Raw genomic sequence first — 27,456 nt, forward strand, 5'->3', positions numbered from 1 at the left:
CCAGAAGAAGTCTAAAACCTGCTGCACCGCCACCCTCTGGCGCCGACAGGGATAACTGAGAAATTATACAGTTCTAAAGCTATAGTTTGATTTCAAAACACACATACAGAAGAAGAAACACTTTATCGCTCGCACAATGAGCGGTATACCGGGGACTGCAGTCGTCCAGGTGACCAACTTGTCGTCGGCTGTGAGCAGCGAGCAGATGCGCACTCTGTTCGGCTTCCTGGGAGACATCGAGGAGCTTCGTCTCTATCCCCCCGAGTAAGCGCTACTTTTCCGGTCTGAGCTAGCGAGGCAACGCCGCGGAGTTGCGGCCTTGCTAGGGCCCCACGTAAGAATTTACATGTAGCTGTCCCCAAATGTTTTTTAATGACTAACTTTATTATTTGTGCTCCATATTTCTTCCCACAGCAACACCCCTCTGTCGTTCTCCTCCAAAGTTTGTTATATAAAGTACCGAGACCCCTCAAGTGTTGGTGTGGCGCAACATCTCACCAACACTGTTTTTATTGACAGAGCTTTGATAGTGGTTCCCTGCGCAGAAGGTGAGTGCAAGCTGCTTGGTTTAATCATATTACAATAAAAAAAACAAACAAACCCAAAAACATTGATAAATAGCTGTGGACGTCTTCTCTGGAATTCACCTTAATGGCGGTCGTGGTCGTGGGGAGGGGGGGAGGTATAGTGGTCTTCAGAAATAAACACGGCTGGTGTCGGATAATTTAGAGCAGCCATGGGCCGGTATGTAAATATAGTTAATGCAAAGACTTAAAACACAAATACTATAAATTAAGACGATTTATAACATATTTTCTTCTGTTACTTCTAATATAATATGGCACTTATGTTTTCAGTATTTTTGTTATATTTAAGCAAAAATAGGGAATACAGACATACTAGTTGTATTCTTTTCCCCTTTCTTGCAGGTGAGAGAAACTATAGCATGCTTCTTTCTGCCAGCTGACTGGCAGTGCGGCAATCAAAAATCTGACATGAATTTTGGTTTTGAACATCTGTCCAATTTTATTTTCTAAGTTACAAAACATAAGAAAACAATGTTCTGTGGGTTCTTTGGATACATTTGATGAACAGCAAAGACATTTTCATTGTTTGACCTGGGGATAACAAGTGAGTAGCACATATCTAATTAGAAGGACTATGATATATGCATATAGCAGAAACCGGCCCATGCCTAGATTAGATTTAAAGCATTTTGTAGGTCCAGTACCTGACACAGGTTGTGGGTTTAGCCACAGCACCCACTCAAGTTTCTGTTTGGTGTCGCATAAATTAAGGGCGATCAACGTTACCGTGAATACTGGACAGTCTGGAAGTAGAGCTCGTGTATCTAAAATAAATATAACCAAATCCATTACTAAAGAATAAAATTCTGTCTTTCTTCCCCTTTTTTACATTTTTTAAAATTTTTTTTGGTGCTCTTTTTCGGTAAACTCCCACCTTCTCTCCCCCACTCCCTTTTTTTGGTACCCCTGTGTACACTCACAATGATTACACTTCTAACCTGATGCATTGTGTCCACGTGACTTGGTGCTGGATGGCTAATGAGTTTATTAATTTGGTTTTGTATGTTTTTTCTGTGTGATTATGTGTGCATATCAGATGACTAGACTGGCCCAGCTGTTACACTACACTAGCCTGAGTCAGGCATTGTTTTCCAAGCCACTATCCCCGATCGGGCCAACGCAGCCTTCAAGGGGGGGATGTGACCCGGAGAATAGCCCGCAGAACCTTCCAAGATGGACACCTTGTCTCTTTTTTTTTTTTTTTTTTTTTTAAACTTTATATTTGTTTTCGGTTTGTTTCCTTTTCATACTATCCCATGTTGTCCACTCTCCACTGTCTCTATCTAGAAACTTGCAGGTTGTGTTTATATTTGTTATTTTTTGTTTGTTATTTTGATTATTGTCCAACCCCCCCAATCCCTTCTCTCTTTCCGCTACAGCTGGAGCTTGTGTGTGGTTGAATTCAGTCCAGGTTGCTACGGCACACCGGTGGGATGTGTGCCACACAAAAGATGCTATGAGGATCACTAACTCTTTTGTTCTCTTGTCTCCTACGTCTGTTGACGTAGTGAAGGGCTAGTCTGTGTGGAAAAAGTGAGCCTCAGTAACAAATCATATCTATATATATATATATATCTTTTAAATTATCTGTGCACTTATTCATCTACTTGACACTGAACTAAGAAGGCAACATTTAGTACTTTTTCCTCACATTACTTCAGTACCGCTCTGATGTGAATGTTTAGTAATGACACAGAACTGATCAGTGTAGCATCATTCTCTCTTTGTAATGCATTAATACATTGCTCTGTTCATGTTTTGCTTAACAAAGATGGTTGTTTGCCCCTTTAATGCTGAATTCCCTCTAGCTCTAGGTCAAAATTGCACGGTGCCTTGCAATGTTATTCACAAAATTGTTCTAATTTTGTCTCGATGCAACCACAAACTTTGATGTGGGTTTTTTTGGGGGGATTATATGTGCTAGACTAAGGGTCTGCAATGCGAGGATCCGGAGCCTCAAGTGGCTCTTTGGACGTTCCACATCGGCTCCTATTACCTTCCAGTAAAAATAATTAAGAACCAACTAATGTTTTTAAATTTTACTATATAATAATTGGTATTTTTTTAGTATTAATTCATCTTTTAACATGTATTAATTGCATTAATTCCTAACGCAGAAGATGATTTTTATTTTTTTCATTCTTTTACTTTTGGTTTAAAACACTAAATGTATATAAAGTTTACATTTTTTGTATTTTTTCCAAACCAAATAATAGAAATAAAACAGTGGTCCTATAAAAATTACAACAAAATTCCTATAGCAGGTTTTTGTCTTTTTTTTTCCGGACACACACCATTTGTGTCTCTAAACGAGTTTTATTTCAGTGGACTGAGGGCCACAAAATGGCTCTTTGGATCGTAAAGGTCGCAGGCCCCAGTGCTAGACCAACACAATGCGGTCCAGCACACTTTACTCTGCGTCCGTCGGTCACATAAAGTCCCAGTGGAGCAGGGTTGAGTTTGTGGCTGTGACATGAGGAAATGTGGGAAAGTTGAAGGGTTGTGAATCTATTTGCAAGGCACCGTTTAAAACTTTTAAATCTTCCTCCTGAGAGAGAAAGGAAGAATATTATTATCCACAGTGGAGTGAGCACAAGTCCTAATTGGTTGTTTTATTGACCTCTTAGCATTTCCAAAGTTCTTAAAACTGTTGTTCTTTTCTGTATCTGATGTTCTGTGTGCTATTAGTGATGCAGCCATTGGGGGTTGTCTTGTGTTGCACACCTTTCCAACACTGCGAAACGATCGCCCCCCCACTCCCCCCGCGGAAAAGCGTCCATGCTTGATATCGTATGGTTCATGACCAATATGTTTCCAGTACAGGTGACCCATACATCAAAGTGTTCACTCATTCTCTGCATTGTGTTATTTTTTCTTTTTTTTTTTTTTTTTACTTAACCTATATATATAAAAAAAAAAGAAAGAAAGCAAAAAAAATAATCAGCTCCCTTTTTGTTTTGTTTTTTCTTTAATAAGAAGCTATTCTTTTGCATTTTATATTAATGATGCATATTGACTGAGAAGAGTAGATTAAATCAAATCCAAGTAAGGATGCTTGGTCTGAAGTAGCGGGTAGATGACTCTTTAGGCTGGATGGGGAAGTGTATGCTCTCTTTCTCTCTAGAATACAGTGGGATAAATGTGCAGACAGAGTGAAGAGCGCCTCCCTTGCCTTCCCTAACGTCCCGCTTTGTCCTGCAGGGAAGATCCCAGAGGAGGCCAAGGCTCTGTCGCTGTTGGCACCTGCCGCCCCGGTACCCAGTCTGATTCCTGGCGGAGGATTGCTGCCGATTCCCACTCCTGCTCCACTTCAGAACGTGAGTCATCGTCTTTATTTTGGGTGTTTTTTTGTTGTTGTTTTTTTTCATTTCTTCACATGCACAGGTTGAATCTAACATCCATCCGTGCGGTTCACGCCCACAGCTGAACCTCCCTCTAGTGAATCGGATCACAGCGGGCCTCGACGCCACAGCCTCTGCGCTCGCTCAGCCTCCCCTCATCGGCAATGTCGACCCGACGAAAATCGATGAGATTAGGAGGACGGTTTATGTTGGAAACCTAAACTCACAGGTAAGGTTAAAGAAAAGTCTAAATAAATGAAGGTAGTTAAAGTTGTACATATGGCTGGAGCAATTAATTGAGTATTGAAATAATCGTCAGCTAATGTAGCAATCAATCAATTAACAGCAGCATACAGACAAAAAAAGGCAATTTGCAGAAAGAAAAATATACTCAGATAAGTAAGTGAGCTAAAACTATTCAAAAAGATATATACATTATGCTCTTAAGAAAATAATAATAAAAATAAACCTTTGTTTATAGATAACTCCTCAGGTGGCATAGTTTTACAAAACTATATTTTTCTGTAAAAAAACAAAACCTCCTATTAAGACCTTTTTATTGTTAATCAGTTAATGCAAAACTGAATTATTTAACCAACAGCTGATCAAGCATACGCTAAAAGAATGCTGTTACTGCATTGTAGGCTATAAAATGTTTATTCTAAAAAATGGACCAAATTATTTATTTGCATATTGTTTAAAAAAGGCTTAACTGGTTCAATGAAAAATCTGCAGAACATGCCATTTTCTAACTTGATTAATCGTCCAAATAATCAATTACTAAAACAATCATTATTTGCAGCCCTAGGTTTATCTTCTGCTTGTTTTGTTATTCCTCTGTTAGTTTGTTTGTAGCGTCTTGAGTTCTCACAATGCCTCACATTTCCAAACCTCTTCAGCCGTCGAAGCTCTTGGCCTCCATTCGCAACGCTCCGCTTTGTGGCTGGTGCTGAATTCTTCACCTACTGTACATCACATACTCTTAAACCAAAAGAGACTGCAAAGAAATCGCTCAGATTGCGTTTAGAAATTTATCTAGGCCTTTAACATAAAGCAGTTGATGTATATTCACCCCTTTACCACAAAACCCCACGTGAAGCTTTCTGGGATTTTATGTGATAGACCAACTACAAGTTGAGTGAATTCTAAAAAATAATTGTCAACTGATTCAAGAATTGATTAATCATTAACTGAAGTCTATAGACTCAAAAAATAGCAATTTGCTGAAAGTACAACATACAGAGCAGTAGTTAAGCCAAAATTGTGAAAAAAATGCATACATTTTGCATTTAACATTAAAAAAAGATAAGCTTGCAAATATGTTCAACCCAGAACTAAGGAAGGAGCATATTTTTAGCTTTACCTGGTTAAAAAAATCAATAAATCTTCTGTGAAGAACCTTTTGTTATCCAGTCTGTTAATCTAAAAAATAATCATCAGCTCAGTCCTCCACTGTATTGATGCTGAGTCGAGGAGAAAGACTTGAGCTTTTCACATGTTGCTGTTAAAAGTATCTTTTTAGCTGCAGATGCATCCTTTGATACCAATGATCGAGCGCTCACCAAAGGAATGCTATTATTGCATTTTAGGCAAGAAAATGTCTATTTGTCTATTTAGAAATGAATTGAATTATTTCTTTATTTGTATCTTATGGTGTATTTCTAATATTGTATAGAAAAATTGTAAATGGTTACGTGAAAAATCCACAGGATGCAGCGACGATTTTATCCGATTAATCGTCAAAATAATTGACTACAAAAATAATCATTAGATGCATATTTTCTTCAACATTTTTACAAAGTGTGACCTCTATGATAAGCTCCCTGTGCTTCGATACCCCTAAATAAAATCCAGGGTATTCAATAGCCTTCGGAAGACAACAAATTTTTTGTGAGTTCGGTGCAGAGTTCAGTTCCCAAGAAGAGGTCTTGGTGTGAAGGCTATTTTAAGCTTTTTTTATGTGCAGTTTATGATATTTTTATTGAATCTGTCCCAGACCACCACTGCAGAGCAGCTGCTGGAGTTCTTCAAGCAGGTGGGAGACGTGAAGTTTGTCCGGATGGCCGGAGACGAGACTCAGCCGACCCGCTTCGCCTTCGTAGAGTTTGTGGAGCAGGACTCCGTGGCCAGAGCCCTCACTTTAAACGGAGTCATGTTTGGAGACAGACCCCTGAAGTGTGTTCTCACACCTTTTACTGTGAAATGTGGTTGAAAAGTGTTAGGGTTTTTTAAAAATTATTATTATTCTATGGTTAAATCTGTTTCAGGGTCAATCATTCCAATAATGCCATTGTTAAACCCCCTGAGATGACGCCACAGGCTGCTGCTAAGGAGCTGGAAAGTGTGATGAAGAGGGTGAGGGAGGCCCAGTCCACCATTGCTGCTGCCATAGAACCAGGTTGGAAATATGGATCGATTTGAAATACTCACAAAGTGTCCCGTAACTCAGCGGAAGTTGTTTTTATGCTGACGCTAACATTTCTTCTCTGTGCGTTAGCAGAGACCGAGCAGCGTTCCTCTAGCCGCTCCCAAAGGTCACGGCGGTCCCGTTCCCGGACGCGCTCTCGTTCCCACTCGAGATCACGGAGGAAAAGGTCCCGCTCCAAACACAGGTGCTCAGAAAGCCCCAATTTGACATGATAACGGTACTTACTGTGATGTCCGGTCGCTGATGTTTTCCCTCTTATTTTCTTTCTCCAATTCTGGTGGATCAGACAAACACAAAGGTCTTTTCCTGGCGGTGACGCCCACAGTTCAAGGAGCGGCCACAAGAGGCGCTCTCGTTCCAGAGACAAGAGACATGCCAGGAGTCGCTCCAGGTGCTTTGACAGCAGCTGACTTTACAAACTTATTTTACTTTTCCAGTCTAAATGCAGTACAGTACTTCTGCTTATCTCTGTAACAAATTTCACATTCCTATAACACTTAGTGGACAAAAGTCATTGTTATTCCCACTGTTAGCAGAAGAGGGCGCCATATTCCAATCAAAAGTCAAGATTCAAGTGATCTTGACTTTGCTCTGATGGAAAATGTAATTAAATCTGAATATTTTACCATGTTTTTGAATCAATTCAAAAATACTTTATTTTATTCTAAAGCGGAAATCATATGTTGTCATAACTCATCGTCTTCAAAGAGGATTCTGACTGAAGATTGTTGCCATGTTACTGTTTTATTTCTGTCTTGATACACTAACTGGTATTTTCTTGGGGTAGCAGAGATGATATTCCACAGTAACATGTCCTAGATGATAATATCAGTTGTTGGCAAATTCTGCTAATCCACCTCATTTCCTTTTGCTACTTTTCTGCAAATCTCTGTCTGGCTGTACGGGCAGAAAGCTTGGCAGAAAGATATATCCTACTAAATGTTTTTATTAAATGTAGTTTTTCTTTTCTATTAGAGGCCACAAAAGGAGGAGCAAAGATCGGTCCAGAAGCCCTCGAAGGAAAGCGAGATCACCTTCACCAAAACGGTCAGTACGTCCCAAATCTGAATCCGTTCTTAGCAGCACCTGAGTCATTTAATTCGTTGTTTGGTTCATTTGTTTGTCATTGTTCATTTGTTTTCGATGGCCTCTTTTAGAAGTAAACGGGAGAAGAGGAGGGAGCGCAGCAGAGACAGGAAGGAGCGCTCCACGTCCAGGAAGAGAAGCCGCAAAGATGAGGAGCGGATAAAGAGCAAATCCAAGACAACCAAGGTGAAACGGCTCGCGATTTTCTCACCAGCACGTCTGGTGTCCCGTTAACAGGATGACCAATTTAGTAGAACGTGGCTCTCCACAGTGTGGCCCTTGAAACGATTTTGTGTGGCCCATGACCACAAGTCACGAATTTGGAAATTGTCTGTTTTTCGTTTATTAAGGCAAAAGTCCAAAGCCTTTTTTATGTTTTGGGTCTTTAATGATATACAGATTTCATTAAAAAATGTGTTTATTATTGAGCAGGTAAACCTACAAGTTACTAACTAATTTTGTGGCCCGCCAGTAGTTTTAAATTTGCCACGGTCAGTGCTGACTTCTTTTTTTTTTTTTTTTTCTTGAAGTCTGACCTGTCAGTAACAATTTTGATCAAGTACCTTTTTTTTCTTTTTAAGTACTTTTACATAAAACCATATGGTGGCTCCTAGATAGGAGTTTATAATCAAAGCAAAATGACAAGATCATCACCATTTATAGCCTAACCTCCACTAGGAGCGGTGATGTGGAGTTAAAATTTTATCACAATATTTCGTGGTACTATTGTGATAACAAGAAAAATTGTTAAACTATTTATTACTTCTTTTTTTTTTGGTAATAGTGTGGCTGTGCCTGGATTGCACCACAAACACAAATACTGTTCTTGAAAAACATTCTCAATTAAAACAGATTTCTTTAGGATGCCAGGTACTTAGAAAAAGTGTGATTTATATCACTAAATCCCAAACAGCAACCTTATTTTATTATATTATCAAATTTAATGATATTTATTAATTCTCTCGTGGAACAGTAGAGACAACAGCAAAACTAGGACTTCTGATTATACTGTTGTTGGTTTTTTTTGTTTGTTTTTTGCTTCAATAATTGGAATCAAGATAACAATAAATCAAAATATTTTAAGAATTTTTTAAAGACAGTTGATAAGAGACAATTGCCAACCCCTAACCTCAACCTGATCTTTTTTTTGTTGTTGTTGTTCAACTCCAACTGCATCTTGGGAGTTGATGAGTTCGCCCACAAAGAAAAAAATTTAATTATTGTTTTGCACTTCCTGGTTTTAGTGATATCTTTGTTCGAATAAAAAAAAAAAAAGTCTCAAGTGTCTCAAACGTAAACATTGGGACAGAGCAAAGTAAAGGTTCAGAGCGTAAAAACAAACCCAGTGAGCTGAGAGTGTCTGGATATATTTAGCCACTGAGAGCGTTTCACAAGTCTAAAACAAAACCAAATGAGATGGTGGCAAACAAAAATAAAATTAATTTAAAGTAGTAGCGTACAGGAAGTGCTGCAGCTCTGTGACTGAGTTGTACTTAAACAAATTACACAACCAGTTTGGCTCTCACTGGTTCTTCAACTTCAGAATGACTCGATGCACTTTGAAATGTTAAGTTTGACAAGTACCGTTCATGCCGTTCGCTCTGAAGTAAACCTGAGATTAGGGGAGGGGGGGGAGATAAATGAACCAGAGCGTCGGACCACAGCACGTTGCTCTGTCCCCACCCCGTCCCACCGACTTCAGGTAATCTCGTTTCAGTGGCAAATGTTTCCACTTCTCTTTAGGTCGTTTCAGATGGGACCGCACAACTAACCTACTTCAGTTCCAGATCAACCCAAACGATAGCTTTGATAGAAAGAAAGTTGAAAAAAGGCACATCGCGCTCCATCTGATCTGATAACAAGCTGAACATCTTCGACGGCTGAAAACATGCCCTCAAAAAAAAAAAAAAAAAAAAAAAAAGCCTTCATCTTGCAGAGTTCTCTTCGTCACATCTGCACAGACAGTTTTGTCACGTACAACAGTTAACAGCTTTTTTTTTTTTTTTTTTTTGGAGTGTGATGCAGCTTATAGTTTGTTCTGTTTTTTGAGGTAAACACGAATCTGTTGTCAAATTTCATTGAGTCAAATCCAATCAAGTTAACTCTGATGCCATTTCAGGCACAATTTATTCCAAACATGACTCTGTGCCACCACAGAGACTTAGAATTCCTGGTTCCACTTGTATATTTTTTGACCTATAAAAAGACGTTTTCCCGTACGATAAGTGAAGAAATCCACCAGTGATTTTGGGGTTTTGCAGTGTAATTAAAATATTGTCAGATTACTTGAACAGGGCTGTAAAACATACAAGGTTCATTTTGAGATCACCACAATCCAGAGCTGCTAAAGAAGACTAGAAATATTTGTACTTTAATCGTTGTTTTTTTTTTTAAATCCTCAAAGCACTTTGACATTTTGACCATGTGAAGCGCAATACAAATAAAGTGTATCATTATATTTATTAACACAACATTCTGCTCAGTCTGTCGTTGTCCTTAACTCAGTCGGTGTCGTGATTTTTTTTTTTACAAATGGCGGGTCGGATTATTGTGAGGGAGTCGTTCTTGAGCCACAGCCAGTGGCTCTCCCCTCCGGCTCAGGGTGTCCAAACTTTTTGTCTCATGAGCAAAAACGGTCAAGTCAAGAGGACTTGAGGGCCAATAAAGTGATATTTTTAATTAAAACTTATACTGTGATAGTTTTTGTTTGTCAATTTGATTAGGGATGAAACGATTAATTGATTATTAAAATAATTGTCAACTAATTTAGTAATTGATTAATAATTAACTAGAGTATACAGAATCAAAAAAGGACCATTTGCTTAAATAACAAAATATTTATAGCAGTAATTAAGTAATTAGATATATATATATATTGCATTTAAGATTTTAAAAAAAAAACCCTGTTTGTAAATATGTTTGAACTAAAAATCTTCAAGTGGTTTAATTTCAGCTTCACCTGGTTCACATTCAGTAAAGGGATGCTATACTTTTGCCTTTCAGGCAATAAAATGTTTATTTTCCTAATTATGATACAAGTTATTTGTTTATCATTATATAAATACGTTTTATAATTTTATTATTATTGTGTATTATTATTGTATAAAAGAGGCGTAGGTGGGTAAATAAAATCTGCCATTTTTTAAAATCCAATTAATTGTCAGAATACTTAATTACTCAATTAAACAAAGTCAGATTTCTTTTGTTTTTGGTTGGAAAGTGATTTATAAATTATTCTAGACTATTAAAAGAAATATTTATTTAATGTTTTTTTTTTTTTTAAAAAGCCAAAATGTAATCAGTTCAGAGCAATAAAAGCAGGATTTGGTCATCTTTCCGTCCTGTTTTAAGCGTTGACTTTCTTTCATTTAGCAGGACTACAAAAGGGAAGAAAAGGCGGCGTATGGGAGCGACAGAGAAGGCTCAGCCACGCCAAGTGAAAACATGACATCATCACTGCGCGCCCAGCACAACGGCACCTACAAAACCCACAGAGGGGAGGCCGCGTTTCTGGGCCGCAACGCGACCAAGTGAACAGCCGCCGCTCGCGTCTCCCTCGCCCCGTCGCGCGCGTCATCTCCCACCACTTGTCGCCTCATCACGAGTTTCTTCCGTTCCGCGTTACGAACTCCCGCTGCAAACCCGAGGATTCTGACGGCGAGCTCATTTTCCTGCCTGGAGGACAGGAGAGACGGTGCTTCAACACGACCTTCCAGGGTGAAAGCACGTCGGCGTCATCCCGACGGCGGCGCTTGTTTCAAAGCGGTTCCGACGGACCGACGGATGCCGCAGAAAGAAAAACGAAACCCTGGTCAAAGCTGCTGAGATCGACCAACGCGTTTGGAAACCTGGAGCCAACCGAAGAGTGGGTCGGGCCGCGGTCAACATTATTTGGTAAAACTTCATTAATGCCTCTCAGACTTGCAGTGTTTTGTCCTGTTCCAGTACATCAACCCTTCCCTCAAAATAAATTCCTCCTCAGTAACGGAGTAAAAATACTAATTATGAAAATAGGAAACGTGATCTAATTGTTTTTATATAAGCCAACATTTGGTTAGAAACAGTGTTACCCTGGTAACAGTGATGGCTGGATCTCATCTAGTTCCCCAATCGTTTTTCTTTCAATGTTTACAAGAATCCAAACTGCTATTTTTTTCAAAGTATTAAAAAAAAAAAACAACAAAAAAAACAACTAGTGGTCTTCTTTCAGCCAGCTGACTGGCAGTGTACAGGACTATCACTCTAAGCTCCAAACACTGTTAGGAAACTTTGAGCGGTGATATTTGAAAGCCATTTTGTACCTTGATGGCAGTAACCAGCCCGTGCTTACTTCTCAGAACCACATGTGCAGCAGGAATCTGCTTAAGTCATAAAAACTGTATATCGATTATTGTCTTAATTATTTATTTAGTCAATAAATGTGAGTGGGATCATAAAGGGGCAAGAGGTATTTTGATATAAGAAAAACAAAAAAGAAAACAAAAAACTTTTATATCTGCAACTCCAAAAACTGGATCAATTTGGTCAACCAAAACAATAAAAATATTTAGGTTTTTTTTTGTGTGTTTGGCCTTTATAATATATAGTTTTAATTAGAATCAATAGCGAGTAGTTTCACCAGAACTGTTGCTATATATTGTGTGTTGTGTCAAATATTTGTCAGGAATCCATATATGAATTTTAAAGCTACTAAATTAAAAAACAAATCCATTGACATTAACAACTTTAATCCCATTTCAGTTGATATTTCTTTTTTTTTTTTTAAGTGATTATTTAAAGGTGAGAAGGGAAAGAATGGTTTGATCCAGAACTTTTCTAAGCGCAACAAACGAAAAGGATGTGCAAAATTGTAAAATAAAAAAAAAACCCAAAAACTTAATTCCACTAAAAACGGTCAACTTTTGCCATAAATGTTGAACACTAAATAAATAAGCAGAAGAAATCGGTGTGGCCGCAACAGCAACTTCCCCCATTTAGCTGCATCAGAGAAGCTAAATCTCTGAAACAGCAAAATGTATCAGAGATTCAACTTGTTAGTGCTAGAAGTGTGAGGATCTTCCTGTTCCTGTAAGGATGTAAACTGGACTAAAGACGTTTTCTACAAGGTTAAAGAAAACAGGTTTCTACACATTCTGAAGTGCTTATTTAATTTTTTCTTGTTTGTGGACAGTTGAGAGAATTTCTGTCTGAGGTTTGTGAAGTGTCCTTTTGTCTCATCTTTTAACGCCTGATTTCTGCACCATCCAGGAATTCTGTTGTCCTTCAGGACATTATTACTGAACAATAACTCGGAGAGCCATAATTATGAGACGGTATGTTGTTGCAGATGTTTGTCCCAACTTTTGTCTAGATGTAGGCCTCATTCGCATAGGTATCATTACATCAATTTCTGTTGCCACAGCAACATTTCGGCGTACCATGTTTTATTTTAATATTTAATATTTTCAGTTAACATGGTGACTGTGTGAAGAAAGTTTACGGGCTGATTTTTTTATTTATTTTTTTTTTGGAAATGGGGAAAATAAACTGAAATCTCGCAGGTCAACAAACCGTATGGAAGCACAGAAGGGTCAAAAAGTGCCTAGACCACGATTGTACAGTAAGCAAATAAAAATATTGAGACTCATTTGGATGTTTTACGAATAAAACTAATAAGATCTTATATTAAAATATTGTGGGCTGTTGGAATAGACTAAATGTTCATGGGATGTTTTTATCCTTTTATTCTGTGATTTAACGTGTTGCAGTAGTCATGAATATGCTCATTGAAACATGGTGGCAAAACGGCAACAGATCCAGTTCCTATTTTGAAAAGTTTTCGTCTTTTTTTTTTTTTTTCTTAACACATCTGTCAGAAGTAATGAGCTTCAAATGTCAGAATTAAATCGTTTCCAGCTCATCTGCCACTATGTGAACATGGACTTTATTACTTTTTTTATGTGCTCATCTTCTCCACACTCGAGAGAACTTTTTGTGCTGGGAAATTGGAGGATTTGATGTAACGGTTCAGTAAAATAGTTTGAAATATTCGGATGTATGTACATATTACTCTTTGGTTTGAACCTAAGATACGTTTTATTTGATTGCAAAAGCTCTCAATAAAGAGACTTTCCACTCGGATGTTTTGCTTGGTTGTTTCTGTTCTACGTGTAACTAATTGTAAACTAGCATTTACTGTACTTCGTAGATCTTGTTGAAGTTTACAGTATTTGGACCTAGTATCCAATATTTTCCGTACGTATAAAGTGAATGGAAGTCCTCAGATCGATAAAGTACAAGACTGTGTGTCTGTGTGTGTGCCTGTCACACAAAACTTTTTAAGAAATGTCAACATTAACCAGAAATCCCCATATAGTTACTGACTAATCGGTGACGTACAGGAAAATATTTTTAGTAGTAGACATGCTCACGTTCAAATGTAAAGCATGGTATACTTCCTTTGCAATCAACTTTAGCAGTTATGTCATTCGCTTCATGGTTGAGTTGTACACATAAATACAAGCTTGACATGTCATTTCTACTAAATACAGCTTTAAAAAAAGCTGTTGTCCTGCAACAGGTGTAAAACTACAACTGGTAGTCCAGAAGACCAGAATTGCAACATTTGCATTTTTGGCTCAAACGAACCAAACCCTTTGAAAAACCTGTTCCCCTCCTCGCCTGTGGTGGCGCTGCACCAAGAACCACTGAAGGGAAACAACAGGAAAGTCTCCACAGAAGACATGAGAGCAACTTTAGCTGCTGTGGGACTCCTCCTCTCTCTTTGGTAAAAGACCACAAGGTATTTCTCCCGCTAGTTCTAGACTCTCACATTTGTTTAGGTTAGTATTTACCCAGAATGCCCAGCAATATAGTTCGCTTTCTGCTTTTGGAGCGGTCTCAGGTCCACTTGGCGTTCACATATGGATTCGCCAGAGGTCACTTCGACCGATCGGAGACCTAGGTTTGTAGGCGGACCAGAGACCACCTTCCCAAACGAACCAGACTTTCAAAGCAACTGAACTGGAGTTCACAGCAGGGCTGATGTAAATTCACTGTCTGACGGTGGACTGGTGCTAAATTGTCTCACGTAGTCTAATCTCTTAGACTTTAACACAGTGAAGTCCTCCGGTTCGCCTTCGATGCCCGGTGTGTTTGAGCCACCTTCCGTCATCCACTGTGGGGTGAGCTGTTGGAACATATCCATCGTCGTGTAACCACCTGCGAGGGTAAAAGGTGAGCTCTGGAAGTGTGTCCTCTGTGTGTCCAGCAAGGTGTCCGCTGTGTCATCATCGTCTGTCGCGCTGTCTCCGTCCCTCTCGCTCCAGGCGCGAGCCATTTCCAGAGTGTCGTCCTCGCAGGTCCTGACGTGCGGCAGCATCGACGACGACGCCTGAGGCGGGATCACGGCTTCCCTCTCTAGAATCTGGAAGCTCTTCGTGTCCCATTCCTCCACTACTTTCAGAGTCGCTAAGGCCTCCAGGAGTTTCTGAGTGGAAGATGGCACATCGTCAACAGTTTTCTATGAGGTAGGCTCTTTACTAGTTGTAAAAGAAAAGCAGAAATGCACATTTACCAGTTGTCCGGGACTCTCTATTTTCTGCACTGCGTTGCTGTGTCCAGGGTTGGGCACCCTTGGCCACAGAATGGCTTTTGCCCTGGGCACAATCAGTGTATGAGTAATGTTGTGTTTTGCTGTTCAACTTTATTTCCATCAGATGTAGGGTATAAATGTTCTACCTTTTTATCACCGGAGATCCAAACGCCAGCAAAGAGGCCACCACTACGAAGGCCGCAATTGCGCCCCTGATGCTGAAATTTACTGCGCAAATAAGAAAATACAAATTCAAACTTCAGCTCAAAAGAATAAATGTCTTAAAACTTACTACAGTGAGCCCTCGTTTTTCTTCGCGGGGGTTACGTTCCAAAAAAAACCCGCGGTAGGCGAATTCCGTGAAGTAGTAACCTTTATTTTTTTTACAATTATTATACAATGAAATACTCCATAATATATTGAAACCAAAGAACAAAACCTTTTTACAGGCCCAGCCATTTGTTTAACAAAAAAAAGTACTGTATAAACGTTTGGTTTTTTTTTTTACAAATAACTACTGTACTGTAAAATAATCATTTTAATCATCAATACGAACTGAAGGCTTCACCGCCCCACCGCGACCCGAGTCATTGGATTAGAACAGGAGAAAATGAAAAATTATTATGAAAAAAAATACAAAGTACAGTTGGACAAATAGTGACTCGTGTATTTCACTGCTCTTCTGACTGAGCCGCTGCATCCTGACTCCGCTCTGTAGCGTTTTTTTCTTCTAAAGCCCGCGGTGCAGGTGTGTTTTTTCGAGAGAAGAACATAATTATCTGTAGCTGTTGTCGCTGTTTTTTCTTCTGGGCAAAAAGATTCTTATAAACCGACATGCCACCATCGATTATGTTTGAGAACTGTAATGAACGGCTCATCAAAGGGTCCCATTCTTGAGCTGCTCGCTGAAGTTCAGTGGCCATTATGGGTTTTAGAGAAACTTGAAATTGCAAGAGAATTTGCAAACTTAAATCTGGCAAGCTGTTTTAGGTACGTGTACGTATTAAACCGCAACGTTGTTGACACACAGGTAGAGAAGAAGCGGAGAGACTGTTTAGCCAATCAGAATGCAGAACACAACGCACGACGCAAATCCGTGAAGCAGCGAGACCGCGAAAGATGAACCGCGCTATAGCGAGGGTTCACTGTAATGAGATATAACCTTTCTGATCTGTTTTAAAGACACCCGGAATACTTCGGATTCCCTCGCCCTCTGACGTGAAACCAGATATCTGGACTTGATACGCCGTTCCACTTTCGAGGGCCTCCATGTGAAAGCTGGTAGAACCTGGATCCACCGTTATATCTGCAAAGAAATGGGACTTTGTTTGAGTTGTGCTTCTGGTGTTTACTTAGGAACCAACAGGAATCTCTGTTGCAGCATTTCTGGGAACAAATTTGACATCCGACAGACTCGCAGACTGTCGAATGCAGAGCCCTCTCTGCTCTCCGACGCCGTCCGTCTCCGTGTTGGCATTTGGCATTGGGCTTGCACTCCGGATATTTACCTCCACTCAAGTTGATTTCACAAACAACATACCACAAATTTCCCTTTTTGGTCTAGATTCCATTCATAATTACTCACAGTTGTCTCTCGAGGCCTATTAGCTTGATGCACTTTGCCCTACATAGCTCAAAACCAGACTAGTTATGACTCATTCTTTTCAGTCTGGCAGAGTTAGAGTTCAAAAGAAGTGCTTTTGTGTCTGTGTCAACAAATTATATGCTCCAGAAATTATTTACCATTATTTACCGTGTAAGTTAGAAACCAAAGCTGTACATACTGGTACATCTACTGTAGGACACAGCAGAAATGAAGGTGAAGACACCATGTTTCTTTCACTAAAATCCTTTGCAGCCATCATTTAGTTTGATGTGATTGGTCCTTACTGTGCGCTGTGCTCGTCTCCCGGTAGTGATGCTCAGTGTAGTAGATAATGTAACCCAGCAGGAACCCTCTCAAGTCTTCCTCTGGGATATGTGACCACTGGAGCACCGCCGAATTAAGCGTCACGTTGTGGAAGCTGACGTTTGCTGGGGCGCCGACAGGAGCTGTGGGCGATTCCAAGACATGATAACGTAAAGTGATTTTTTTTTTTTTTTTAATGATTGTAAAATATACTCAGATTGTAAGATAAAATTTTGAAAGTGCAGGCAGCTGAGGCGACCGTAGGGATATCTTAGGGGGGCTGAAGCCTCCCTAAAATATTCCAAAGCCTCCCTGGAATAATGTGGGGTTTTTTTTCCGTTTGTTTGTTGTTGTTGTTGTTTTGTTTTTTTTGTTTTTTTACAAAGAACTGTCTGCAAATTCTATATAAATAACCACATAAAGTATTATTTTTACTCAAATATGATCCTAAATCTGTCAGTTCGGAAGATGATACAAGTGTGAAAGTTTGCACAAGTTTTCCTCAAAGGCTGTCTAACAATTTTAGGTGTAGAGCCACAGAAAATGATAACTACCTTAGCGTCGTTCACGAGATGATCATTTCATTCCATTAATTGTTTACAGTCATATTCTACAGTAGAAGAGTTTTCTGTTACGCCGAATTCTGTTATAAAAGCTGAAAAGCAACTTCTCCGTTTTCGTTGCTGTTTGACAGGTTTCGTTTTCGCCTGCTACGAAACGTCAATGTCGAAATTGATTTGTAAAGCACTTTAAAAACAGATGTTAACTGCACTAAAGTGCTGTACAATATTCATAAAGCACAGATAAAAACACATAAGAATAAAACACAAATTAAAACACATCCTGTGCATTGCCTAGGGGCTAAGCGCCCCCTCTCCTTAAAACCTAGCGACGGCCCTGGCAGGCGGTTTCCGACTTACATCCTTCAGTGAGATAAAACTCTGTGGTCCCGTCGGTGCTCTCGCTGTCGTTGACGCGCTTCATGTTGCAGGTGTTCTTGTATGGTCGCAAATGCAGAGTGACTCTGTATCTTGTGTAAGGCTCCAAATGTTCTGGAGTAATTTGAAAAAGCAAAACAAAAAGCAGGTTATATTACAGGCTGGCAATTCAATTTACAGCGAGTAAGTATTAAACGTCTCAACTTGTCGACGTGTTTCTCAGTTTAAATCATTTTCAAACAGGGCCCGTCAATGCAAAATACACCAGATCTTGGCAACAACCCTAGTGATGCACAAATGAACATACTAGTTCATAAATGAAGTTATGGGTCAAGAATAAGGTAGATCCACGCAATAAGCGTTGGACACATGAAGAAAAGGAATGTGCGAAGAGTCGATAAAACTGCTCTAATAAAACATTGTCGCAGACATCTGAAGAGAACTTTGCTTCGTCCCGGTTACGGATATTCAAAACGAGAAAAACCTCGGATGTTTTTAACACTTAGTTCTCCGTCTGTGTTTCACCCACATGCCAAACATAAAAATTTGATTCAGATCAGATTTCAGGCCGACACACGTCTTCCCCCACCACCAGTTGCTTTCTGTCAGCAAAGCACTTCAAAGAGAGCAGCTCAAAACGGGACGTCCTATCATCTTTTCCATTTCACTTCCATTGAGTTTGGCAGAAAAACAAACGACTAAAGGAAATGAAGGCGATGGGGGGGATTTACCATAAGCATAAAGACGACAGGTTATTGGAAACCTTCTGCTAACAAACGTTATTCCAAACACATAAGGTGTATTTAGACACTTCATCTAATATACTGCATGTTGTCCAGTAAAGGCTATATTTTGATATGTTCTTGTTACAGTAGAGCAGGGGTCACCAACCTTTTTGAGACTGGGAGCTACTTCACGGGTACAGAGTAACACGAAGGGCTACTTGTTTGATACGGACATAAATTTTCTTGGCTCAGCCATTATAATAAGAGTATATGGACATATGATTGCATGCTGCCTGATCATATTAATGTTAGGGACTACTGACAATAGTTATCAGTAATAATTACCATGCAGCTATGGTTAATTGCTATTATGTGATCAGAAATTCTTAGTTCAGAGTTTTCAGTTTGATTCCCTTTTGGAGCTTTTCTGTGTGATTCTAAATTGCCCACAAGTGACTGAAGAGTCTGGATTGGTGCAGCTGAACAGATTTAACTTTAAATAAAAAAAATAAACGTTATTGTATTTTTTTATTATCCAACCCTCTTTACTATTAACAAAATTGTGGAGAGAAGAAAAAGTTATTTTGTGCCAAAACATCTTGTATGTAGCGCACATCAGTGTGAGTCTGTGGGTGTCAAAGGGCACGCGAAAACTTAAATCTGATTGGTCAGTTTGCTTTTTCTGTGAGCTAAAAATGATGAGTGGAGTTTGAATCTCCCATAGTTCTAAGATCCCACCTGAACTTTTTACAGTGTGCAGTTCTGGCGAGTCGCCGGTTTATTAGCTTTTTTTTGTGGTTTCACAAACTTAAAAGCTGACGGGTCACCAGCTGGCTGACACCAGCAGATGTCGGAAAAAAACTGTCCGACAGATTGGAAGGTACGTACAAAAGTATCACTGCACCTGACCTGATAGAGCACAACCACCTCTCTCATCATGTGGCGTCGCACAAAAGCCGCACAAACCTAAACCACTAAAGCAGCGCACCCTTTTTTTTCGTTTTACACAAACGATGCTAAATAATAAAGACATGGAAGCGAAGCCGACCCGTGTGATCCACGGAAAGAGGAGGATGTTGATTCCCAGGTTCAGGTGGTGTCAGACGTCCAAAGGAGGAGAAGGTGAAGCAACAATGTTTGCTTAATTTCTACTCTTTTGGGGAACGTTTCGACTAGATTAAATTGTTTAACTCGCAGTCTTAGCGCGACGCTCAGGAAGAGCAGCAGATGTCAGCCGACAGGTGACCATCAGCTCTCCAGGTCGGGAAACATCAAAAAAGCTCAGAAACCGACGACCCGCCAGAACCGACACGGTACAAAGCTCCGCCGGGATCCAAACCGCTCTTAGAACTGCGGGAGGTTCAAACTCCTGTCATTCATTTTTATCTTACAGAAAAAGCGCCAAGCCGCAAAATAAACAAAAGCAAACTGACCAATCAGATTTAAGCTTTGGCGTGCCCTTCCCCTCCCCCCACAGACTCAGACGTTCGCTACGTACAAGATGTTTTGACACATAAGATCTTTTTTTTTTCTCCACAATTTTGTGAATTGTAAAGAGGGTTCGATAATAAAACTTTCAGAAATTATTATTTTCTTTTTTTACTTCAAGGAAAATCTTAAGGTAGGCAGAGTGGGTGCAGCCGTCCAGCTGCAGGCGCTGCTGCCCTCCGATAAAATCCTGCAGGCGTCTGCGCAGTACTGAACTTTAACCATAGAAAAAAAATTTATGCATAAAGCAATTAATTTTAAATCTTTTTTGTAATTTGCTTTAAAAAAATTCTAATATAAACAAATGTTATTAATTCAATGTAAAAACATAAATTAAATAATTTTGTTGGCAGTGCTCCCTAATGACAATGGCTATTTTTAGAACTTGCTCTGCGGGCGACTGACAAGGTCCCCTCGGGCGACCAGGGGCCCGCGGGCACCGTGTTGGTGACCCCTGCAGTAGAGTATCTTCATCGTTAGCTGCTAACAGCACTTGGAAATTTACATTTAAAATGACTTTCATTCAAGCAAGAACTTTGCATTTGACAATAAAACGGTCCAAAAGAAGCATCAATTTTGAAAAAAAAAATCTGCTTTCACTTGCATTTTATGTAAGAAAATGGTATTGCTATTTAGTTGCACCCTTCTCATTAATCCATGGAAAAATCTTTGCAATCAAACCTTCCGTACAATAGGTTGATCAAATTAAAAGATTACTTCAAACCAACTGTGGTCCTACCTCTAGATATGGAATTTACTGTATTTATGTATTTGGAGGTTCATTATTAATCACTTGCCTTATTAATTTAAGCGAATCTCATTAGTGTGACCTAAACAAACCCAACAGTTTCATCATTTTTCAAAAGGCAGTAGAGCATTTCCTCCGCCGAAAGACACGAGTTCTTTTTTTGGTTTTTCAGACAGAAGCTAGCAGTTCCTACGACGACCAGCTGAACGACAGATCTCTCACACACACAAACAAACGCTGGCTGTGTGTTGTGACAACGAGGGGACAATTTCGCACGTTGTTTTAGCGTGTGATTTTACACGCGCACTGTTGCCACATGAGGCATTCAGCTTTAGAGGAGCTCTCGCGGTGTGTGAGGTACACTGATGTAGGGTAATACACACCGTACACACACAGCTCCACGCGCTCACTCAGAGTAAACACAGCCCCGGCTCAATCCAGACACGCATCACGTCTTTTGTTAGGGACCGCTTCAGAACCAGCAGCAGGGAAACGGTGAATCAATTCACCAGGGCTGAAGCAATGAATGGGATTAATCGCGACAATTGTGATGAATCGATTATTGATATTGAAATAATCGTCGAGGATGGAGGGATGAATACACAACAGGGCTGAGATGATTGATCGGATTATTGAAATAATTGTGAACTAATTGGGCTATTGATTAATCGTTAACTGGACATTTACAGACAAAATATATATATTTAGAGTAATTAAGCCAAAACTGTACGGAAACTATATGTATTTTGCATTCAAGATAAAAACACCTTTGTCTGTAAATATGTTTTAGCCAGAACTCCTTAAGTGGCTTAGCTTTAGCTTTAGCTCCACCTGGTTCCGATTTACTAAAGGATGCTGTGGTTTTGCGTTCTAGGTAATGCAATTTTTATGTTTTACATTTTAAAAGGAATTCAATTATTTGTTTATTTGCATCTTTTATTGCATTTCTAAAAAAATGTGCTAAAGTGGTTAAATGAAAAATCCGTAGACTGTGCCATTCTCTTATCCGATTAATCGTCAGAATAATCGATTATTTAAAATATTCTTAATTGTAACCCTAAGCTACACCGTGATGCATGCTAGCGCCGGATGAGCGAGTACCGCTCGGTTCTGCACATGTGCAACAAAAGGCTTACGGTTGATGAGGCTGCAATGTAGTCGCTCAGGAATGGCGACAAAAAGCAAAGACAATGCGTCAAATTTCGTTCACTAAATTTCCCCCCACTCACTTTGTTTGAACAGCTACCCACCTGATAAAGAGGACACGGTCCTCGCGGCATTGGTGTCCTCAAAGAAGGACTGGTACCACCCAGAATGTCCCTTTTTCATCCACTCCACCACGTAGCAGACGTACTTCCTGATCCGATCGGCCCTCCAGTGGATCGTGAACGCCGTGCTGTTGTGGACCGTCACGTTCAGCCTCCCGTCTCCTACACCTGCAGATTCAAAGTCCCGTCGGTCTGTGGCGCCATTCATTGAGTGGCAAAAACAATCTGCTGAGTTTTCATTTTGATGTTTATTGAACGGCGTCGATCAAAAACGAAACGACGGCCATGCAATAAGTGATAAACGCCCAAAGCAGTGGGTAGAAATATAAGCTTGTTGAAATGTACTGCTTCTCCAGCAACATCACAATTATGATCTCTTCCTGTTTATAAGTTATTGTAGCAACAAACTCTGATTACTGATCAAAGTATTGATTCAATGTTGTGCTTACAATATTCCCATATATAAGTGTGTTACTAATGGCTCTACTACCAATAACGACAATAATAATGATAATATCGTTAATATCGACAACATAAGATATCAAGATAATTTCTCATGTCCTTAATGCTTTAATCCTGCAGTCTGTCTCTCCCACATGAAACGCAAAAACTTCTTCTTGCGGTTCTGATCTCGGTTTTAATTTTCATTTCCCTCTGAAATTCCGTTTGGTGCTTTAAATAAGACATTGCACCCTGTTTGTGAATCCGCCAAATTAGTACGTTTTAATCATTTAGATTTGATAAGTTTGTCATTTAAAAACAAACAAACAAAAAAAAAAAGATTTTCTTACTGCTGGCGTCTCTGTGCTGTGGTACGACGTGGGTGGCAGCTGGGGAAACGCTCGCGTTGTTGTAAGCGCTGATGTTGAGGCGGTACGCCGAGTAGGAGAGGATCAGCCTGATCTCCGGCTCGGAGGTGGTCAGCTGCTCCTGCGGCGGCTCTCCGGGCTCTTTCCAAACGGTCACTCGGTAGCCGTCGTACAGATCCTTGACAGGAAACTATCAAACAGCACAACTCCCGTTTCAGCACCATGCCATTCTCATTATTATCTGTTGTTTTCTTTTTTTACGTATTAAAACTGAGTTGATTCAAGGTGTGCAAGTACCTTCCAGGTTATGGAAATCAACCGGCAGCCGGTTTTCTGCGTAATATCTTCGTATTTAACGCTGACAATGATGGGTTGAGTTGTAAGCTCTGGGAAAAAAAAGAGATTCAACGTAGTCAATATTTTCTGGATTTGGACTGCTTTACTTGATTTCTGAATTCAATCTGATTTCTACCTGATGGGACGTAGTAATTTTTACTCCATGGACACTGTGAGCATTCAGCAGTGGTCACACATTGTATCTGGACAACGTAGACCAATGAGGGCGTTAGCTTTTCCACCATGGCTGTGTTTGGAAGCCGAGACTCTACGGTCTGTGAACAAAGGCAGAAATCAGTGAGTTGGAAACAAGTCAAACCAGGTTTCATTCATTTTGATAACTTTGTGTAACTTTTAGAAAGAATTTGTTTACACATTACTATGTTGTGACAGTGTAACACGAGACGGATCATTTGTGAAAAAATCTGAGCTCCTGCGCCTCCTTCCTGTCGTCCTACTGACATCCGCAGAAATGCAGCGCTCCCGATCAGAAACAACCAATCAGAGCCAGGAGGAGGGTCAATCATGCTCACGTATGCGCTGCTCAATGTGCCAATGGTTGGAAAACAACTTGCCATTCCGGGAAAAAAAATGTTTATCCGCCATCATCGGTGGCCACGCTAACTAGCCTTAGCATTCACTGCAGGCTCCTGTGTGGAGAACTAGCGTATGAGCAGCGTATACATGAGCTAATTGACAGCACTAAGACTGCATTGTTTCTAACCAGGTGGTGTGTTTCTGTAGATGGCAGTAGGACCACAGGGAGAGGATAGTGATAGTGTAAACAAACTCTTCATTGTATAGTAAAAGTCAATTCCAATATTGAGACATTGAGAAATTAACAGTAAAAGTGTACAAACTGCTTCCTTGAAAGCTCTATTATTAAGACTTAAAACATGAAATACAAAATGCACCAAGTTCATTTGCATTCAAGAAACAACCCAGATCAAACACGTACACCTATAAAGTCTTTAAATATAAAGTCAGGTTTAGTCCAATCATTTACCTGCTAGCTGTGATATCGCAATGTTACATTTTACCACACCTGCACGCTTTTACTTTTACTTTTCGTCTTTGACTGATGTCATGTGGTCAGGACGGATAGTTGTCCTGAAAACACGGTTTGCGACAATTGTGAGCGGGCGATTAATCCTGACCTCGTTCCACCAGCGGCTGCCCAGCGCTCTGTATCTCACAGAGATCTTGTTGTTTCCGTCCTCTTTAAGCCAGGTCACGTTCACCTGCAGCGCTCCAGGTGTGCGAGTCGGCGACACTGTGCTGGGAGGCCCGCAGGACCGCTCTGAAGTAGTGAAAAGAAACATAAATAATAAAATCCTCGCTCTCTGACATCAAGTTGTTTCTGTTTAAGATTAGCAGCGTTCTTTCCGTTTGCCCGTTTCTGGGTTTTTTCTGGAGGGGGGTGGAGGGTTTTCACGTCACAAGATGACTTGCAGTCCCTTTGTGGTTTGGACAAGCTAATAATGAGCAGCATAAAATAGGTCCAATGTTCTGGAAATCCTTTCGCAGGCTTGTTACAAAGACGTCCAACTGAACCAGGTTTGTCTTGCTTGCGCGTTTTCTGTGAGACTGAGATTGGGTCTTTGTGACGGCCACGCAAAAACACCAACTTATTTGTCCTTGAGTCACGTTGTACCCGACTCAGTGGAATGCTTAAGACCATTATTCATTTGGAAGATCTGTTGAGGCCAAAGCTTGAACTCATTGCTGATGTCCCGAGAACCTGTGTGAAATTTCCCACGTAATGTTCTTTTATTGTGATGCCATCTATTTCATAAAGCGCACCCAGTCCCTCCTGCTGCAAAAAAGCTGCAGTCATACTTCACAATTCTCACATAGTGGCTTATGGTTTGCTGACTTCCTCATTTTTCCTCCAAGTGGATCCTCAGCGTAGCCAAGCGCTTGAACGTCGGCTTAATTAGACCACGGCGTTTCTGTCTGTGGGCATTTTTGAAACTGTAAACAAACTTTTTCTAGCGATGGCTTCTTCCGTACCGAGTGGCCCCTCAGTCAGTCCATGCAGGACTAAATTACATGTATCTGAAAAATGCAACGGTTTCATTAAGATGGCCAACTTTGGAAATTAGAAAATGATCTGCTGCACTTGTGGGTTTAAGATTTCTGTCGCGTTATTGGTGCGGGTGAGTCAAACAGCAGAGCAGCGGCATGAAAATGGAAAACCAAAAATACATTGTTTCATTTGCATGTATATATAGAGAAAGAGAGTGATATGTACACACACACACACGCCACACACACACACACACACACACACACACACACACATATCCTTTCATGGACTTACTCAGAGTCTTTTTTGAACCACTGAAAACTGCTTTTGTGCAATTCGCCTTCCCCGCGTTGCTTTCAATGACCTCCACCGTAAACTTGCAATCAAATATGTTCAGCTTTTGATTGGCTTTGGTTATGTTGTAGTAAACGACACAGTGAGATTTGTCTCTGCAAGAACAGAAATGAGAAAGAAATGGACTTTTACAAAAAAAAAAAAAAAAGTTCAATGGAAAAAAAAATAAAATAAAACAAAACACAACGGAAAGGTTTGTGGCGTACGCTTGTTGTAAGATGAACGTGTAGCTCTTCGATCCACGTATTCCGGGTTCCCACGTACATTTCTCATCGTTCTTGGATTTACGGAAACAGTCTAGATTATGGACTCCATCTGTAAAAGACACAAAACACACAATGTTGCCGATCTCTGATTCTGATCGCACCGATTGACGATCAAACAATCTGCACGACTGAGATGAGGACGTCTGCTCTCACCTGGGTGAATCCCACAGTGTTGGTATTTGGCTGAAATGTTCTTTGGCGTGCACTTTTCTGGAGCAGCAGAAAATATGAATGAAGACACATCAGAGAGGTGTCTGTGGTTTGGTACAAAACTCCTCAAACTCAGCTGATCCAAAGAAATGGTAGTCAGGAAATTCAAAGTATTTTGAATCATAATTAATATACACCAAGAGTTTATGGTTGCGCCTTTGTCACAGTTTTCTCATCTCGCACCTTATCAGCATTCATATGGAACTTAACCAGCTGGTTAACGAGGTCGTGGTGTGTTTAAGGTCACTCTGATGAACAAGAGAGACTCCGCGACAGAAACAAACGCAAGTCCTACCTGCAGAAACGTGGACGTTGGTGTAGATCGGAGCGTAGAGAACAAGCATCAAACCTCGAATAGAAACAACAGTTCATGAAAACAGGATAATTCATGCAGTTTATTTATTTCTTTTTTTTTTTTTTAAATGCGCAGAAATGTTTCAAGAAGACCACAAAATAAAACGCCTTCGGGTGTCTTACCAACGACGAGAGCATGCATGTAGGTTCCCAGCCAGCGATGTTTAGTTCCTCCACCGCCCGACATGCTGGCCCGACACACTGAAACCGCGACGGTGTGTTTGGGGGGGAAAAATCTCACACCCACCCGCCGCCCGCTGCCATTCACGGAGCCGCTGCTCTGCTGAGACTGAACGAAGAGGAAATATTTTGGGGGAGTTTTTTTTTTTTTTTTTTTTGACGCTCAGCGTGGAGGGGCGGCGACGAATTGTGACACTGGAAGGACAACTCACAAACTGACAAGAAACAGAAGCTCTCAGGCATAACATGTTTCTTTCCTTCTTTCTTTCTACGCCTTTTTTTTCTTCTTCTTTTCCAAATATAGAACCGCTCGACATGAAAAGCTTTTGGCGTCTGTGCAGAATAAATGTGACCTGCAAAGAAAAAGAAAAAAAAAAAAAAAAGGGTGGAGGGAGAAGAAGCTCCTCAGATGTAATGACTGTAAAGTTTCTGTTCGCAGGGCTGAACGTGTGTTTTAACTGTTGCAGGCAGCTTTTCAGAAACTCCTGTGCGTACAGTTACTGAAAGACTCTTTATTTTTTTTTTTTTTTGTGATCAAACCCGAGAACCCAAATGACTTTGCGGGCCCGGTGAGGTCAGGATCTCTTCACGCCCCGTTTTGCTTTCAAAGAATCGAGAAGAAATTTCAGTTGAAAAATACAAATTTTTCCTACTGAGACCAGGAAGTGAGTTTTTTTTTTGCTGTTTTTTTTTTTTTTAATGTCAGCTCGAGCGGAGAAGCTGGTTTTAGGAGAGAGAGAGAGAAAAAAAATTTATTTTAGGAAACAACAGCGGAGGAAATGCATTTTTTTCCCCCTCCTCCTGCATAGACATTTGAACTCTGGAGC

The 27,456-nt window shown here is 40.2% G+C and overlaps 2 protein-coding genes across 7 annotated transcripts; one reads left to right on the forward strand and one right to left on the reverse strand.

The window, feature by feature from the left end:
• On the forward strand, window positions 1-13,562 carry srek1 (splicing regulatory glutamine/lysine-rich protein 1). Of its 6 annotated transcripts, none has more exons than XM_032568903.1 (11): window positions 1-264; window positions 415-548; window positions 3,789-3,904; window positions 4,011-4,157; window positions 5,925-6,103; window positions 6,196-6,326; window positions 6,426-6,540; window positions 6,643-6,747; window positions 7,332-7,403; window positions 7,514-7,628; window positions 10,815-13,562. In XM_032568903.1, the coding sequence occupies exons 1-11, from the start codon at window positions 137-139 to the stop codon at window positions 10,974-10,976; spliced, it is 1,404 nt and encodes a 467-aa protein (XP_032424794.1). In that variant the 5' UTR covers window positions 1-136; the 3' UTR covers window positions 10,977-13,562. The 6 variants fall into 6 exon arrangements, with proteins under 6 accessions (XP_032424794.1, XP_032424796.1, XP_032424797.1 ...); XM_032568905.1 differs by having other exon boundaries at window positions 6,429-6,540; XM_032568906.1 differs by having other exon boundaries at window positions 6,429-6,540; window positions 10,818-13,562.
• LOC116723791 (interleukin-31 receptor subunit alpha) lies at window positions 13,266-26,782 on the reverse strand. The gene is made up of 16 exons (XM_032568902.1): window positions 26,573-26,782; window positions 26,391-26,444; window positions 26,039-26,095; window positions 25,826-25,934; window positions 25,560-25,714; window positions 24,394-24,536; window positions 23,373-23,511; window positions 23,198-23,286; window positions 22,883-23,090; window positions 22,074-22,259; window positions 17,845-17,976; window positions 16,906-17,067; window positions 16,178-16,321; window positions 15,162-15,243; window positions 14,998-15,079; window positions 13,266-14,910 (listed from the first exon to the last, which is right to left on the reverse strand). The coding sequence occupies exons 1-16, from the start codon at window positions 26,634-26,636 to the stop codon at window positions 14,452-14,454; spliced, it is 2,265 nt and encodes a 754-aa protein (XP_032424793.1). The 5' UTR covers window positions 26,637-26,782; the 3' UTR covers window positions 13,266-14,451.
• Window positions 26,783-27,456: the final 674 nt, after the last annotated feature.

The sequence above is a fragment of the Xiphophorus hellerii genome, chromosome 8, assembly GCF_003331165.1.
Source record: "Xiphophorus hellerii strain 12219 chromosome 8, Xiphophorus_hellerii-4.1, whole genome shotgun sequence".
NCBI classification, from domain to species: Eukaryota; Metazoa; Chordata; class Actinopteri; order Cyprinodontiformes; family Poeciliidae; genus Xiphophorus; species Xiphophorus hellerii.

Coding starts and splice junctions, on each gene's coding strand:
- srek1 (XM_032568903.1), top strand. CDS start 137: ATGAGCGGTATACCGGGGACTGCAGTCGTCCAGGTGACCAACTTGTCG. Junction 549..3,788: donor AGTGGTTCCCTGCGCAGAAG/GTGAGTGCAAGC, acceptor TTTGTCCTGCAG/GGAAGATCCCAGAGGAGGCC. Junction 7,629..10,814: donor GCAAATCCAAGACAACCAAG/GTGAAACGGCTC, acceptor TCTTTCATTTAG/CAGGACTACAAAAGGGAAGA.
- LOC116723791 (XM_032568902.1), bottom strand. CDS start 26,636: ATGTCGGGCGGTGGAGGAACTAAACATCGCTGGCTGGGAACCTACATG. Junction 26,445..26,572: donor CATGCATGCTCTCGTCGTTG/GTAAGACACCCG, acceptor TTTCTATTCGAG/GTTTGATGCTTGTTCTCTAC. Junction 16,322..16,905: donor GGAGACGAGCACAGCGCACA/GTAAGGACCAAT, acceptor ATTTCTTTGCAG/ATATAACGGTGGATCCAGGT.